This window comes from Aspergillus aculeatus, assembly GCF_001890905.1.
Source record: "Aspergillus aculeatus ATCC 16872 unplaced genomic scaffold ASPACscaffold_11, whole genome shotgun sequence".
Taxonomy (NCBI): domain Eukaryota; kingdom Fungi; phylum Ascomycota; class Eurotiomycetes; order Eurotiales; family Aspergillaceae; genus Aspergillus; species Aspergillus aculeatus.
In genome coordinates, this window is record NW_017962986.1 from 234,041 (window position 1) to 250,011 (window position 15,971).

Consider the following 15,971-nt stretch of genomic DNA (forward strand, 5'->3'; position numbering starts at 1 on the left):
TATCGGCAAACCCCACCTTGATTTTCTCAACCCAAGATCCTCGACCTGTGGATCTTGACATCTTCCTTCGTGCTCTGCTGGACACTGCCCCGACAAAGGGTAGAATCGGAAGAAAATGGTAGACAGGGATCCGGGTACTCCTACCTGGAAGTTCACGCAGTAAGTGCCATTTGCCAAGTATCCTCTTCCATGGAGAGGCTTCCCTCGAGCCCGCTGCGACCCTCTTTCCCCATAGTCTTGCTGTCTGGCAAGGATTTTGATATGCCGGCGTGGAGGCGCCTCCTTCTTCGTTTGGTATAATTCGTCTTAGTTCGTGGTACTAACCCCAACACTAGGTGCTTCGGTGACAAAGGAGATGTTGAGGATATTACGGAAGGTACGCCTTTAGGACTCATTTCCATGCATTTGCCTCTCGGAAGACCTTCCGTACTACGCTCTGATGGCCTCCGCCGGATAACTGACCCTTTCCTGTTGTCTAGCTGATATTATCTCGACTGTCGAGTTCGACCATACTGGAAACTATCTAGCTACGGGTGACAAGGGCGGACGAGTGGTGTTATTTGAGAGAAACGAAACGGTACCGGCTTCCACAATCTCCTTTGACGACGGTCGGATCTAATCTAATGATACGCGCAGAAAAAAACTTGTGAATACAAATTCCACACCGAGTTCCAATCGCACGAACCGGAGTTTGATTACCTGAAATCCCTGGAGATCGAAGAAAAGATCAACAAAATTAAATGGTGCAGACGGCAGAATGCATCTCATTTCCTCCTTTCGACGAACGATAAGACGATAAAGTTGTGGAAGGTGTTCGACAAGTCTCTGAAGGTCGTGGCGGAGAACAACCTCTCGAGCGAGCTGACTCCCGCGGGTGTGGGTGGCGGCGGCGCGCCCCGTGCGCCCCGACTGAATTTTAAGGACCCTTCCATGTTGAAGCTTCCTCGGATGACACATCATGATACGGTCGTGGCCGCTGTTCCCCGAAGGACCTATGCCAACGCGCATGCGTATCACATCAATAGCATCTCCGTCAACAGCGATGGGGAGACTTTCATTAGCAGCGATGACCTCCGAATTAATTTGTGGAACCTGAACATCCAAGACCAGAGCTTTAACATCGTCGATATCAAACCGGCCAACATGGAGGAACTTACGGAAGTTATCACAGCTGCTGAATTCCACCCAGTTAGCTGCAACTGGTTTATGTACGCCAGCTCCAAGGGCACAATCAAGCTTGCCGACATGCGGCAGCGAGCATTGTGCGACGAGCACTCTAAGCGTATGTCCCTGCCACCTCTTCTTGCTAAACCGCGTCTTGACGTACGTCTCTTCTAGTATTCGAACAAGAGGAAGACGCCTCCTCCCGTTCTTTCTTCTCCGAGATCATCTCCTCGATTTCAGACGTACGATTCTCGCACGATGGCCGATACATCGTGTCAAGAGACTACCTGACCGTTAAGATCTGGGATGTCAACATGGAGAGACAACCTGTGAAGACGATTCCTATTCACGAGCACCTGCGACCCCGCCTCTGTGACACCTACGAGAACGATAGCATATTTGACAAGTTCGAGGTTGTATTCTCGGGTGACGCGGAGAACGTCATGACCGGAAGCTACAACAACAACTTCATGATCTACCCCACCGACCAGAGCAAGGAGACGGAGATCGTGCTACAGGCCGACAAGTCTGCTTTCAAGGCTAAGAAGGTCGGTGTGCCGACACCGATGAACAAGGGTGCCAATGGAAAGAAGAATGGGTCTAGAGCTGGTAGCCCGGCCGGCCCTGGCAGTCGGATGAAGAAGGAGACCGATGCGGACCAGATCGATTTCAACAAGAAGATCCTGCATATGAGCTGGCATCCTTATGAGGACAGTATTGCTATTGCTGCTACCAACAACGTGAGTCCATTTGCCCCTGCACTCTGTGGTGTCCATTTGCTGACTGAAGCGATAGCTCTTTGTCTTCTCCGCACTGTAAGTATTTCGACCAGGTGGCTATAATCATAATTGGACAGGGCGTGTCAGTATGTGAAACAAAGCAATCATGGGACAGATATGAGACAAATGAAACTCCTAGCAGCAGCATCTGAAGATCCAAAATTAAGTTGCCAGTTCAAGTTCAAGCCTTTCCCCTTTCGTTTTGTTGGAGTTTGGTCGCGCAGTGATGTTACAAGTCTTTTGTCCGTCTGTTTTCCACACTTGCTGTCTGTGAGCTCTCGGATGCCATGTTGCTTCCATATTTCCTTTTACAGTGAACCCAGTGATGCTTGATGAATCTTTTGGGAGGCGTTCAATGGTTTGATAGAGAAAGACTACGTGGTACCTCCAGAGGGTTTGTTATATGTTCTCCTTCTCCCTTTTCTGTCCCCTACCGGCCTCCTTTAGAAAAATGGACCACGCTACGACGAGATATCCCGGAAAGTGGAGGGGGTGACCGTGTTTCTCTACTCAGCGATGTGTTCGGAATGCGCGATGTGCGCCAGGGCTTTAATCGACCCGCTTCCACTGTGGCTAGAGCGGGGATTCAGTAGTTCAATTAGTAGTCAGAAGTAGTCAGAATCTACTTAGTGTCACCATATATCACATTGGCTGGCAGTATGGGGTCATAATTAATACGAGGTAGTTGTAGAATATGCCGGCAGGTCAACAGTGTTGTTGCTGGTTGGTGCTATTGTAGGACGCGGATAAGTCGGGCGTGTCAACGCCGGATTGATCAGGTCAATGACGTCGGGAAAGTCAAAGCCCGACTAGCCGGTCCAGGCACTGCTGCGTCATGCATCCTGGACCAATCACTTTTTTCACCGCCTTTTCCGGAACATCCTTCTATCCGAAGGGTGACGCTATCGCCAAAGATGGCTTAGCGCGGTCAAATGCCTCTCCGCCTTCACTCTGGAGACCAGCCGTGATCGGTTGCGCGCAAACCATCACCACGGATCTCGCTCACTACTGAGGAGCTAAGACTGTCATTTTGTGGAGCTTTTCTCGTTGTCGGTTTATCCTCTTTCATTCTGCCTTCTTGCAATTCTATCCCTGCACAGGCCTGTCCCTATTTCCCCTATCTGCAGCTGGCAGGCATCGGCACAGTGATGTCGCTGTGAAATTGAGTTGGGAGGAACAGAAAGTCAAGCCCCCGTCCGAAAGGAAAACAGTGTTGGAGTCCCCAACACCATTTTCCTCACAAGCAAACCATTCTCTCTGCCTGGTCTGCCACAGACCTATTCTTCGCCACATCAAGGCATATTGCTGGAATCCTCTTCATGCGCATAGACCATGAACTCTTCTGGGAACGATAACTGGCACCCCGGTGGCCCGCCAGCGCATCCGGGGATGGACCAGATGAACCAACAACCTCGTCCCATGGGCTCATTCAGGTATGTATCTGGGGCGACTTTCCGATGGTGTAATATCTTGTGTGAAGCGCTTCCCACTGACCTGACTTCTTCTCCAGTCAAAACCCCCAGCCGCAACAGGGTCCATCCGCGCAACCCACGGGGCCAGTTCTCCCACCTCCAGGCGGTTCGAACTCCTTTCTGCTTTCTCTGATGTTCTCTGCTAGCGCCCATCTTGCTGATATACTTGGTGTCATCAGGTCCTTATCACCCCGCGAATCAGCCTGGCGGCCATTCTCTTCCTGGTTTGGCTGAGCTGAGCCAGGGTCACGCCGGCCCACACCAACCTCCTGCCTACGGACAACACCCTCAGGGTCCTTCTCACAACCCTGGCCATTCGTTACCGGGTATTGGTCAGGCAATGCAACACCCTTCGCCGCAGTCCCTCAGCCGAGACCGTGAGCGGGATTCTCGGGAGCGAGAGCTGCTCGAGAGACAGCGCCAGGAGGAACTAGCCCACAGAGAGCGTGAAGTGCGCGAGCGCGAACGCGAGCAGATCGAGCGGCAGCAGCTGGAACGACAACGTGAGCAGCAACATCACGGAGTTCAGCATAGCGCTGCCTCGATCCCTCTGCATCAGCCGGTTGCATCCAAAGTGCCAAACTCTATCCATGGCCCCAATGGGCTTCTCTCCAATCTGAGCTCGAACCCTGCAAATGGACCTCAGGGCTCCATGCCAGGATCCGGGGGTCCAGGCGCACTATATGGTCAACAGATGCAGCATGGCGAAGGGACACCAAGGTCTTACCTGCAGCATCCTGCAGGGCCACCTGGCCAACCGATCTTGGGATTCAACGGGGCAGGCGCTCCAATCCCCGGAAATGTTGGCAATGTTGCTGCCCTTGCTGCTCAGCAGCAAGGGCAGCAGCCGATCTTGAATGTGAGTGGTTCATTCTTGCGCCCCCGTCGCGAGATGATAGATGGTAGATGCTGACAATCCTGCAACAGGATGCGCTCAGCTATCTGGACCAGGTCAAGGTTCGATTTGTTGATCAGCCTGACGTTTACAACCGCTTCCTTGATATCATGAAGGACTTCAAGAGCCAGGCGTAAGCTCCCCGGACTTTGATCTTGGCATGTTTTCCATTCTCCTAACGAGATGTAGAATCGATACCCCCGGGGTCATCCAGCGCGTCTCAACCCTGTTCAACGGCCACCCTACTTTGATCTCTGGGTTCAACACTTTCTTGCCACCCGGCTACCGAATCGAATGTGGAACTGAGGACAATCCCGATGCCATTCGGGTCACAACACCGTCAGGCACAAACACCTTGAGTATGCCCCGTACAAGACACTCCTTGGAGTCTGGCGGAGAGCTCGGACCCTCAGGAGGCATGACCTCTCACGGCCGGGCTGAGTACTATGAGCAAACTCGTCCTGGCTGGCAACAACCGCAGCCTCAACCGCAGCCTCAGCAGCCCCAGCCCCAGCCCCAGGGCAATCTGCCAGGGTCGTACTCTCCCGGGTCGCGTATAATGCCCGGAATATTCGGACAGCAGGGTGGACCGAACCAGCCCCAGGATCATCACTTCGACTTCCCGACTCAACAAGAGCAGCAGGCTGCGGCGGGAGCAGCAGCCATGGCCCATCAGTCAGACCAGCGTGGCATTCACCTCCAAGGGGCTCCGTCCGCCGCTGCCGCAGGCTTAGGAAGACCTTCGTTGTTGCACATGGCTGGACCCTCTGCCCAGGGCCCTAATATTAACCAGTCCATGAACAATTTAGCTGGGGTCGGAACAGGGATGCTTCAAGGCGCTCAGGCCGACTTGAACAAGCGTGGTCCGGTAGAGTTCAACCATGCCATCAGCTATGTCAATAAAATCAAGGTGAGAGAGAAGCATGACAGCACTCGACGTTCGTCATCAGTACATCGTCTAACATCGGGGCCTCCCCAACAGAATCGATTCGCAAGCGCTCCTGAGATCTACAAGCAGTTCCTCGAAATCCTACAAACCTACCAGCGTGAATCGAAGCCAATTCAGGATGTGTACGCTCAGGTGACCCAGCTCTTCAACACGGCACCGGATCTGCTGGAGGACTTCAAGCAGTTTCTGCCTGAGTCGGCTGCTCATGCGAAACAGCAGGCTGCTGCGCGCCAGGCAGAGGAGGCTGCTCCTACGAGCAACCTTCGCGGGGAAGCCAGCTATCCAAGCGCCACTAACCTTCCCTCACAAACTCCCAACCGTGATGTGAAGATGCCGCCTCTGGGCCAGTTCAACGTCAAGGACACCGCAAAGGACGGCAAGAAACGGCGGGGTGGGCCTGGAGCTCCCTCCATCATGGGCTCGTCGATTTCTGGACCTTCTGCTGAGGCGGCTCGCATGGCCGAGTCTCAGGCTGGTCGAGCTCCAGCGGTGCAGCCTGGTGCTGCTAACAAGGTGAGAAGGCTTCTGTTTCAGTTACGCTTCACTTTGAGCTTACCGCTACCCTGACCTTCATCTCTCATATGTGCCCCAAGAGTCCACGTTTTGTGACCGCCTCTTAATTCACTTTGATTTTGCCGTGCTTTCTGATATTTGCTGCGCGATTCGTGCTAACCGAACGAAGCGAGCCAAGGTCCATCATAAACCGTCCCAGGCGGAGGCGCCAGCTGTGTCGCCAACACTTGTTCCTGCGCTTCCTGAGCCCATACAACCTTCCTTCTCGTTGACGCCCACTCAAGAGGAGTTCGCTTTCTTCGATCGGGTGAAGAAGTATATTGGAAATAAGCAGACATTCAGTGAGTTCCTCAAGCTCTGTAATCTCTACTCTACGGACTTGATCGACAGACACGTTCTCGTTAAGAGAGCTGCCAACTACATTGGTGCCAACCCGGAGCTCATGGCTTGGTTCAAGCGCTTTATGCATGTTGATGAACCTGAAGACAAAGTCGTTGACGTCAAGGCGAAACAAGAGCCGGGCGTGGTTAATCTCTCACACTGCCGCTCCCTCGGGCCGAGCTACCGATTATTGCCAAAGCGCGAACGGCAGAAGCCTTGCAGTGGCCGCGATCAATTGTGCTACAGTGTTCTGAATGATGAATGGGCCTCTCACCCCACGTGGGCCTCTGAGGACTCTGGCTTCGTGGCTCACCGTAAGAATCAGTTCGAGGATGCTCTGCATCGCATTGAAGAAGATCGACACGACTACGATCATCATATCGAGGCTTGCACGCGCACAATCCAGCTCATCGAGCCAATTGTGCAGCAGTTCCTTGTTATGAGCGATGCGGAGCGTGCTGCCTTCAAACTGCCCCCTGGTTTGGGCGGTCAGAGTGAAGCCATCTATCAGCGCGTGATCAAGAAGATCTATGACCGCCAGCGTGGTGAGAAGATCATCAAAGAGATGTTCGAGAGGCCGTGCCATGTTCTACCCATCATCCTATTCCGCCTGAAACAGAAATGTGAAGAGTGGAAAGCCAGCCAGCGCGAATGGGACAAAATCTGGCGCGAGCAGATGCAGAAGGCCTACTGGCGGAGTTTGGATCACCAAGCGATCGCCAGCAAGGGTACCGACAAGAAGCTCTTTGTGGCGAAACACATCCAGACCGAAATCCAGAACAAATTTGAAGAGGGTCGAAACCTGCGCAAGGGCGGGTACCAAGTCCCTCGACATCAGTTTGAGTACACGTTTGCGGATCCGGCTGTCTTGATCGACGCGACACACTTGCTGCTCACCTTCATCGACCGGAACTCGGCTGGGTTCGGAGCCGATCCTCAAAAGGTGATGACCTTCATCAAAGACTTCATTCCAGTATTCTTCGGTATGGATCGGGATACTTTCCATGTCTACATGAATGAACTGTCGAGCGGTACGCCGCCGATCGATGAAGGCGATGATGAGAGTCTGGCTGCGGACGATGCTTCCACTCCTCGCAGTCGTAAGGGTGGTGCCGGAAAGAAGATGGGTCTTCTCCGCGATGTCTTAGAACGTGCTGGTGAAAAGGTCCATCGGGCCGAGAAGGAAGGCAGTGCCCCGAACAGTCGCGATGGCACGCCTGATGCTGTCCTGGTTCCCTCAACCCCGATTCCTGACCCCGCCGAGTCCTTCGATGTGGCCGAGTTGAAATGGATGGAGCATCCGGGACAGGGTAACTTCAACCAGCAACGGGAGTACAATCTCAACGAGACCTACGAAAAGAAGGTGCATCACTTGTACGCCAACCTGAACATCTACTGTTTCTTCCGCACTTTCGAGATCTTGTATTCGCGCCTGCTCCGCATCAAGTTGCACGAGAAGGATGCCCACGACGATGTGCGGCGTGCGCTGGTCGGAAAGCCGGCGCAGGAGCTCAACCTTATTGACAAATTCCCCACCGACTTCTTCTACGACTGCGACCCGAAGGCCAACCTCTACCAACAGATCGTTCGGATGTGCGAGGAGGTGATCAAGGGTGACATGGAAACCACGCATCTGGAGGAGACGCTCCGCCGGTACTACTTGCGGAGTGGGTACCAGTTGTACAACCTGGAGAAGATGTTCACGGGTATCTCGAAATTCGCGGGAGCCATCTTCAGTGGTGATTCGAAGGACCGCAGCTCCGATATCATGAACCTCTTTTTCAAGGAGCGTGATCGGGAGGAGACCACTCACAACCAAGAGATCCAGTACCGCAAGCAAGTCGAGCGGCTGGTGAAGGATGGAGACATGTATCGCATTACATACGTAAGTTGTTTTTTTTTTTTTGTTTGAAGGTATTCGTGCTAATCATCTCTGCAGCACCCTGGCAGCAAGAAGGCTGCTGTGCAGTTGTTGACTCCCGAGGACGCCACACTGGAGAATGAGGAGCTCAGCCCCGAAGCGCGCTGGTCGTACTACGTGTCGGCGTATACCATGCGGGATCCGACGGAAGGCGTGGCGTTTTCGCAGATGCGCATGCCGTTCCTGAAGCGGAACCTACCGGCCAAGCTGGAGCAAGAGGAGGAATACAACCGGTATTACCGGCCGTTAGTGCACCAGGACGGGCTGATCATCCGCATCTGCGCCAACAGCTACCACATTCTGTACGAGCCCGGCAGTTCCGATTGGTGGTGGCGGCCCACCACCTCGACGGACGAATCCGCCGAAGAGGTAGCCAAGGAAGAAGCGGCCATCAAGGAACGACGGCGGGACCGGTTCATGGAGAAGCTGGTGAACAACCCTAGCTGGGCGCACGGGCTGAGCAAGGATCAGGTGGACGAGTCCAACCAGCGGTTCCGTTCGTGGATCAATGGACCGGAAGGCGACCAGACTGGTGCAGCTGCAGCGTCCGCGGGGCCAGCGTCCGACGCTAAGGACGACAAGGCAGATGCAGAGATGACAGACGTCGCGCCGCCTGCATCCGAGTCCAAGGAGCAGTGAGGCTGCACCGGGAGGGCGGGGGCGGGGGCGGGGGCGGGGAAGGACTCCCGATGGGTGGGTGTACTACGGGTGGGAGGGGATTATGATGATGATTGATAAACCAACTAGCGGGGGAAGAGCTTATGTTGACTTTTCCTGTTGACGCGAGATATTCGTTTCTTCTCCCATCCCCGGCGCGGCGTAAACTGTGTGTGGCATGTAAACTTTTTTTTTCTCTCACATTCTTCTTCGGACCGGATTGAATCCCGCCAGGTTCCAGGTTCCTTGTTATTATTGATGTCTGTACTTTTTCTTTTTCATATTTGCTGTCGGTCTTTCGCTTTCAGGTCCATGATGAGCGGATACGGGTTTACTATCTATGGTTGCACGAATGGGAATCTTTCTTTGATCAGTCCTTATCTGCTGGGATTTCAGGTGTATACGAGTAGAGGGGTAGAGAGGTAGTTTGATTTGACCCGGTGTGAAACCTGTCTCGGTGTTAGTTTTAGGCTGCCGGGCCGGACGGAACCTTGGGACTAGCAAGCCACTCACTGCACAGGCTGGTTTTCTATACAGCTGTGAGGGAGTCAGATTAGTGTTTAGCATCTGTAACAAGGGTAAAACATGCTTCGGTTTATTTTGTGTTCAACCTTTTTCAATTCTTATTCGCAGATCTTTTACATGCGAACCCCTCCAGAAGAATTATACAATACAAACTAATCTTGGTAACTCCTAGATCTATCTGGGATTTCTCAAAGTATTTATACATGATTACAAACCTTGTACTCTCATTTGGCTCAGTGAATTTGTGTAGGGGTGGTGTAGGATTGAGCTTTTCTGATTATCAAATTGGCTATTCCTTGAATTTCCATGATCAAGCCGAGTTCTAGCCTGCTTATAGCACTGTAATACTCTTTTTCCTGGGGGAAATAGTGTTAATGCTTCTTGACCCACTGTGTCTGGATCTCAAACGCATCCCTCTCCCTCCCCACCATACCTTTCAGACTGAGTTCTCGTAGCTCGGTAAACAGCGAAACGGCATCCCCATATAGATGGTGCGGAGTCCAGCCATCTCTCAATACGACGTCCGCAACGGAATCCCAGAAGTCTTGCACCTCATTCCACCCGGCACCCTCCTCGGCATGGACCCGTAGATCATCCTCGGTGAAATGGATCGGACATGGGAGGTCAAGCCCCAATTCGTTCCAGTATCTAGAGCATAATGATTTAACGGGGGAAAAATCACTATAGTATAGGAAAGGTTGTGCGGAGGACATGCTATGTCGTACTTACCTCTCAACCCTAATCAGCGATTCCCGCAAGGGGAGAAGGTCGTCCTCCCAAGTGTCGCCCACGAACAGAACCGGATTGCACCTTGTCCGACTGTGGTCGAAACGGAGGACTTGATCGAGCAGGGGCAGCTCTTTGGCGATCTGCTTCTCGTAGGGTAAAGCAGGATTGAGCGACTCATAAGGCCTCTGATTCGCGTTCTCTCGGCCGGATCTAGATGCATAAAGTCCTCGGGAGCTTTCAGGATCACGTCGCCGCTGTAATCGACTAGCCCTGGGTGGCGTGCTTGGAGGATCAGGGGGGCTGCCCAAAGTCCTTGCCAGTCGATCACACTCGAGACCTTCCCGTCGCGGACAAAGATGTTTCCTGTGTGTAAGTCCGTATGCCAGATGTAGGGTGCCACCGCGGCGGGATTGTCTGCTGGGAGCAGATATGGGGCAACTTGACGATACTTCTGCAGGAGGGAGATGTGGCTACTGGGGGAGTTCTGCGTTGCTGAGGTCACTAGCGGGTCGTCTTCGGCTTTTGGAGTTGCGTATCGTTGGATCCATGCCCCTTCTCGGTGAGCTAGAGAGAGTACGTAGTCCTGTGGTTGTTTCCCTTTTTCATTTTCCAGGTTATTAGTTAGGACGAGAAAGGCGAACGATAACAGTAACCAGGTAACAAACATGGTCCTCGGTCCAAGGTCATCTCTGCACGTTCTTTGGTCCAGTAGTGTCTTTCTGCGATCGGGCCGATCACGAAACGACGGCGGATTGTGTCTTTGAGCTCAGCAGGTATTCCTGCACCGGTTTCGGCTGGAACGGCATTTCTGATATTGGCACCGGTATAGTATAAACTCCCATAGCTTATAAGTCATCATTAATAAGATGATAATAGATCAGACTTGACTAGAAGATTGGGGAAGCATTGCCGATTTAGTGGCACTTAGGAGCATTTTTCTCTCCAGTTGCACGAGATCCTTCATGACTGCGATCTTCTCTTCGAGAGAGTAATCATCCCATGATTCTTCCAGCTTCGTACCGGGGGCTTCCTCCATTATGATATACTCAGACCCGACAGGATTGCCCACGTCTGCATTCCAAGCATACACGTGAGGTGTTGGGACTCCGAGGATTGTGCGGGCCTGAAATTGCATAAGTTACTGTAATCATACCGAGGGATTGATGGTTGCGTAACTCACAAAATCCATCGTTGCGACCTCAGATGCTGTGGTGTAGTATCTCGGCCCGGCAATCGGATAGGGGATTCTTGCAATCACGGATGAGCCACCCCCCATCTCTAGCCTGAAGGTCTTGTTGAACGAGCCTTCAGCCAACTTTGTGATTGCCGTGCATGTCTCCGCCCCAACACTTTGCGCGGCGACTCGTTGCAATTCCCGCACGTTGAACGGCGCAAATCGGTCGCGCAGCTGCTGCTCCTCGTCCCAAAGCCAGCGGTCGCTGGTGTATCGGAAGAGCTCTGTTGTGTCGGGCTGGGGTGGTATGCTTGCAGAGCTTATTGACCGCGAGACGCGGTGAGACTTTGCAAGGAACTGGGGAAGAGAGGGACTTGGTATTCTTGAAGTCAAGGGTGTTGTATAGTGATGAGTGCTTCTTCTATGGTAAACGGTGGCAGGGTTGAAGTGTTTTCGCGCAGGTGCAGGAGTACGCTTGGTTGACAACTTCATGATTGGCTTCTATAGTGTCAGTCTGCATCGTATGGGAATGTCGTCGCCGTTGTCGAGTATATTATAGGTTGTTCATTGCGGTACCTCAGTAGTCACCAGTAACTCCTAGTTCACATACTCATGTACTGTCAGTGGTTCACACCCGCTATTGTATACAGTCACCCTTTCTCGGGAGTTCATCCGGCTCATGTTCCGCCTACTCATTTCGTAAGATTCTGCCAACATGGCTTGTATGGCTTTCCAGAGGATATAAGATAATAAAAGATATGGCCTGTTATTCTAGTCATTAGTACCAAGACTTGCTAACAGAGATAGTTCATAAAATTCACCCTATACTATTACTGACCGGGACTACGTAAATTATGAGGCATGACATGTCTCCCCACTGTACTCCGTAGCCCGAGCCTGCTACGATAAGTCGGGCAAGCAATTCGGATAAAGATTTAATTAAAGTTGGGTGACTTCTCCACCAAAGCTCCACTAAACCAACGCTCCAGACCTCCAATTAGTTGCCGGGGACTAGTCTAGTAAATGTAGTTGTAGTTTCGGGGTTCGTGGCGTACGTCAATATTTGGTCCATCACCACAAGGATATGAAGGTCTGATTCATTGGGTCTAGCAGCGATCCTGCCACATACAGGAGATATAGGCGGTAATCTAGGTAATTGAAGATTCTAAGTAGAAACAATGCAAGGAAACGACCAGAAATGACTGGGCGGGCGAATCACGTGCTGACCATGTCAACTTTCCCTTGACAGTCGGCACTTCTCAATCTTCCTCCACAACACCTGCATTATCATCTCTCATTTCGCGCGGCGTCCAAGCATACCCTCAATTGGATTCATTCTTGCACCTTGATCTCTCGACGCTGACGTTCGCGTGATCGTGAGCTACCTGATTCCCAGGGTGGCTGGCAAGATCAAGGCATCACGTACTGTATATTCTATGAAAAATGCGCCGATCACCATCCGCGCGTCCTTAGGGTTATATTCAGAGTATAATATTAAGTCCGAAAAGACACTGCCGCTCAATCTTTCAGATGTCATCTTTATTCTACCATCACTATCCCGTAAGTATAGACACGGAAGCTTTTCAGATAGATATACACACCCGTTAGAGCGCAACTCAACATATTACTTATTCGCGTCAGATTAGAATTCTCACAATAATTTCTTTAAATTTACTCGTGGCTGCTTTATTATTAATAAGGCAGAAAATACTCGAAAGTAAGAGATCAGATTCGATATAAATAGCCTCGCAAGAGTCGCAGCGCAGTCGGTTAAAGCTGCGTAATATATTACCATTAAAAAGTACCCTAACAGTATGTTCAACAAAGCGTTTCTCATGACTATGGACAATGGTCAAGAGGTTATAGCCAAGATTTCCAACCCAAATGCTGGCATTCCACACTCCACTACTGCTAGTGAAGTCGCTACGATGGACTTTGTAAGTTCATCCTGACCACCAATAACATCAAAGTCTTGCTAACTCATTTGATCCGGGGAGGCTAGAAAATGTCTTGACACACCAGCGCCTCGTGTCTACGCATGGAACTCGCAAGCCAAATCGCACCCCGTGGGCGCTGAGTTTATCATCATGGAAAAAATAGAAGGTGTTCCGCTCTCCCAAGTCTGGAGCACTATGAGATTACCACAGAAGCTCCAAGTGCTTCTTGCCATGACACGTCTCCAGAAGCAATGGCTGAACGTCTCATTCTCGCATTAGGGCAGCTTGTATTACACGGAAGTCCTGCAACTACCAGCAGGCAACGACTTCGTCAAGGATGGCAAGGCTGTGAGAGATTCGGGCTTTGCCATTGGTCCGGCTACAGGCCGGGACTGGTGTGATGCAGGCCGCTCAGGTCTAGATGTCGACAAGGGGCCATGTACGTTGTGGTTTACGTCACTCGCTGTATAGTAGCTGATCATTTTACAGGGGCCTCTCTAAAGCAGTCGGGACACGAGAGGTGAAGGCAATCCAGTCTCTAGAACCTCCGAAAACGGTTGCCTTATTCTGCGGCCCAAAGCTATACCGACCAGACACGGAAAATAAACTTACTGCTCTAGCATGGTGCCAACAAATCGTTGATGCTCTAATTCCCACCGATGCAGCCATCGCCAGACCCTGCCTCTGGCATAATGATTTGCATGATGACAACGTCTTCGTAGACCCGCGTAATCCCGGAGAGATTACGGGTATCATCGACTGGCAGTCTTGTCACCTCTCGCCCCTCTTCAACCACAATCCCGACCCAGTCTTCCTCGACTGGGATGGCCTTGAGCCTGAAACGCTGGATCTGGCACCACGGCTCGACCTCTCCGGGCTTTCACCCGAGGAACGGTCAGCTGCTTTTCAGGAGTATGCCATCCAAAACGTATTCATCGGATGGCGGAAGCTCATGCATGCCAAAAACCCCGACTTATACCGGGTAGTTGAATTCCGGAGGACGGCAGCATACGGGCTGATATTTCTGGCCCACCGAATGTTCGAATACGGCGAGGCGCACTTCCAGTCACTTCTGGTGGATCTGAAAGATACGTGGACGGACCTACCTGCGGTCACCAGCGATACCCCATTCCCGTTCGACTTTTCGGAAGCAGAGATCGAGCGGATCAAAATGGATAGCGATGGTGCAGTGGCAGGAACCGAGCTTGTGACAGAAGTCAAGGAGAAGATGGGCGATCTGTGGCCGGACAAGGGCTTCATCGAGCACGAGCGATACAATGATTGCAAAGTTGCCCTCGACGAAGTCAAAGGCTTGATCTTGGAGCAGTTAGCTGAGACCGACGAGGAGAAGGCTGAGTACGAGCGCTATTGGCCATTTGAATAATCTCTCTATCGTTTCGAGGAGATGGTATGGTTGTGCGGAAAGCCTTCTTATTCATATTTGGGTGGTTGGGTATGGGAGATGTGACTTTGGGAACACAAGACATTTTTGGAACAGCAATCTCTTGTCCACATCTTTCTTTTTCTATCGATCTTTCGCTTTCATTATGGTTGCACAAATGGGAGTGTTTCTTTGATCAGTCCTTATGTACTGGGATTTCAGGTATATACGAGGAGAGCGGTTAAGGCAAGTTTGGTTGACCGGGCGTGTTGCTACTGTTGCTACTGCTTCTACAGCCAAGCCGGAACCTTAGGATCAATCACCGCGCCACCCACAACCCCAGGAATTGTTTTCCTTTTTGTCTGGTTCGGTGTAGATTTTCGGGTTTTAGATGCGGCATGGATTTATTTTTATTTTTATTTTTCTTTTTTTTTTCTAATTGAACTTTTCTTTACACCTCTCTAATGTTGTTTGTGCACGTAGGTCGGTAGGCAATACCTCAAGGAAGTAGCTAACTTGATTGTTTAAGTGTGTACTAGTATAGTCAGTGTACACTGTAGTTACAGTAGAGAAGTTACCCGCGCTGACAGATGTTATTAACCGGGTGGCTATGATTTGGCTTCAGGTGCTGAAGTAGCATGGCTAAGCTGCCGATCGCCATGCAGGGGAACCCAAAAGCTCCGTGTGGCCGAGACTCTAGTACTGGCGATAACCGATACAGCCCGAGACTGGACCGGTCGCTGGGCCAAGTTCGGGGTGATCGGAGATCCGTCGGGATTTACTTGTGCGTTGATTTCAGGCATGGAATATTCCACTGACATTGGCATTGACTGATATATTCCTTTGATGATTTGTGTTGTGCTCAATCATATTGACTGGATTGATATGTCTTCCGTGCTGTATAGTTCCAGTTTTAAGAGTTATAGTCCTGGAAAGCAGGTTAAGATGCAAGCCAGAGTGAAGGTCTGGAAGGCGGCGGGCCGAGAAATCGCCGGGATGACGTCAACCACCGGTCATGGACTGAATTGTGTACCTCTCAGTATGGAACTCCCGCGACAAGACCTCAACGCCCCGAATTACATCTGGCCACCTTGCAGCTTTTTCATCTCGCTTGTCCTTTTACCCCTGCAGTTGACCACCTATGTTCGAATTGTTCTGGAAAATAGAAAAGATAAAATTCCCCCACCAATTGTGTTGAATGGGGAGCTTCCTGACGCTGGGCTGGAGCTGGAGCTGGAGCTGGAGCTGGAGCTGGAGCTGATAACCGCCGCGCGCGGCGATAAGTTCCACAGCAGCTGAAGCGGAGTAATAATCACCCACGGTGGACTGCACTGGACTGGGGGATGTTCATCATTTGCGGGGTGAGAAGGACTTTAGTTACAGCGTAGTACGTATGTGTACTCCGTATGTTAGTAGTCAGACTGGTAGTCTGATAGTCTGGTAGTCTGGTAGTCTGGTACAGTTAGTAGGTAGTCTAAGAATATGGAGCAAGTG

The 15,971-nt window shown here is 51.5% G+C and overlaps 4 protein-coding genes across 4 annotated transcripts; 3 read left to right on the forward strand and 1 right to left on the reverse strand.

The window, feature by feature from the left end:
* Positions 1-115: 115 nt before the first annotated feature.
* Positions 116-1,983, forward strand: ASPACDRAFT_53219 (protein phosphatase 2A regulatory subunit CDC55; the record flags this gene model as incomplete). Its single annotated transcript, XM_020202713.1, has 6 exons — positions 116-159; positions 336-376; positions 480-577; positions 637-1,282; positions 1,339-1,904; positions 1,960-1,983. The coding sequence occupies 6 exons, from the start codon at positions 116-118 to the stop codon at positions 1,981-1,983; spliced, it is 1,419 nt and encodes a 472-aa protein (XP_020054586.1).
* Positions 1,984-3,086: 1,103 nt separating this feature from the next.
* ASPACDRAFT_79806 (transcriptional regulator SIN3) lies at positions 3,087-9,098 on the forward strand. The gene is made up of 8 exons (XM_020205497.1): positions 3,087-3,376; positions 3,454-3,521; positions 3,595-4,274; positions 4,343-4,443; positions 4,500-5,220; positions 5,293-5,772; positions 5,942-8,038; positions 8,093-9,098. Exons 1-8 carry the CDS (start codon positions 3,276-3,278, stop codon positions 8,711-8,713), a joined length of 4,869 nt encoding a protein of 1,622 aa, XP_020054587.1. The 5' UTR covers positions 3,087-3,275; the 3' UTR covers positions 8,714-9,098.
* A 391-nt stretch (positions 9,099-9,489) lies between these two features.
* ASPACDRAFT_1881775 (uncharacterized protein) lies at positions 9,490-11,802 on the reverse strand (the record flags this gene model as incomplete). Its single annotated transcript, XM_020198253.1, has 9 exons — positions 11,633-11,802; positions 11,166-11,443; positions 10,910-11,108; positions 10,869-10,872; positions 10,651-10,829; positions 10,160-10,582; positions 9,986-10,115; positions 9,690-9,904; positions 9,490-9,524 (listed from the first exon to the last, which is right to left on the reverse strand). Exons 1-9 carry the CDS (start codon positions 11,649-11,651, stop codon positions 9,490-9,492), a joined length of 1,482 nt encoding a protein of 493 aa, XP_020054588.1. The 5' UTR covers positions 11,652-11,802.
* A 1,171-nt stretch (positions 11,803-12,973) lies between these two features.
* ASPACDRAFT_1889513 (uncharacterized protein) lies at positions 12,974-14,725 on the forward strand (the record flags this gene model as incomplete). Its single annotated transcript, XM_020198530.1, has 3 exons — positions 12,974-13,096; positions 13,376-13,535; positions 13,717-14,725. 3 exons carry the CDS (start codon positions 12,974-12,976, stop codon positions 14,478-14,480), a joined length of 1,047 nt encoding a protein of 348 aa, XP_020054589.1. The 3' UTR covers positions 14,481-14,725.
* Positions 14,726-15,971: the final 1,246 nt, after the last annotated feature.

Bases quoted from the DNA above. Each gene is read 5' to 3' on its own strand.
- ASPACDRAFT_79806 (XM_020205497.1), top strand. From the start codon at position 3,276: ATGAACTCTTCTGGGAACGATAACTGGCACCCCGGTGGCCCGCCAGCG. The intron at 4,275-4,342 runs GTGAGTGGTTCA...ATCCTGCAACAG, and splicing joins GGCAGCAGCCGATCTTGAAT to GATGCGCTCAGCTATCTGGA. The intron at 5,773-5,941 runs GTGAGAAGGCTT...AACCGAACGAAG, and splicing joins AGCCTGGTGCTGCTAACAAG to CGAGCCAAGGTCCATCATAA.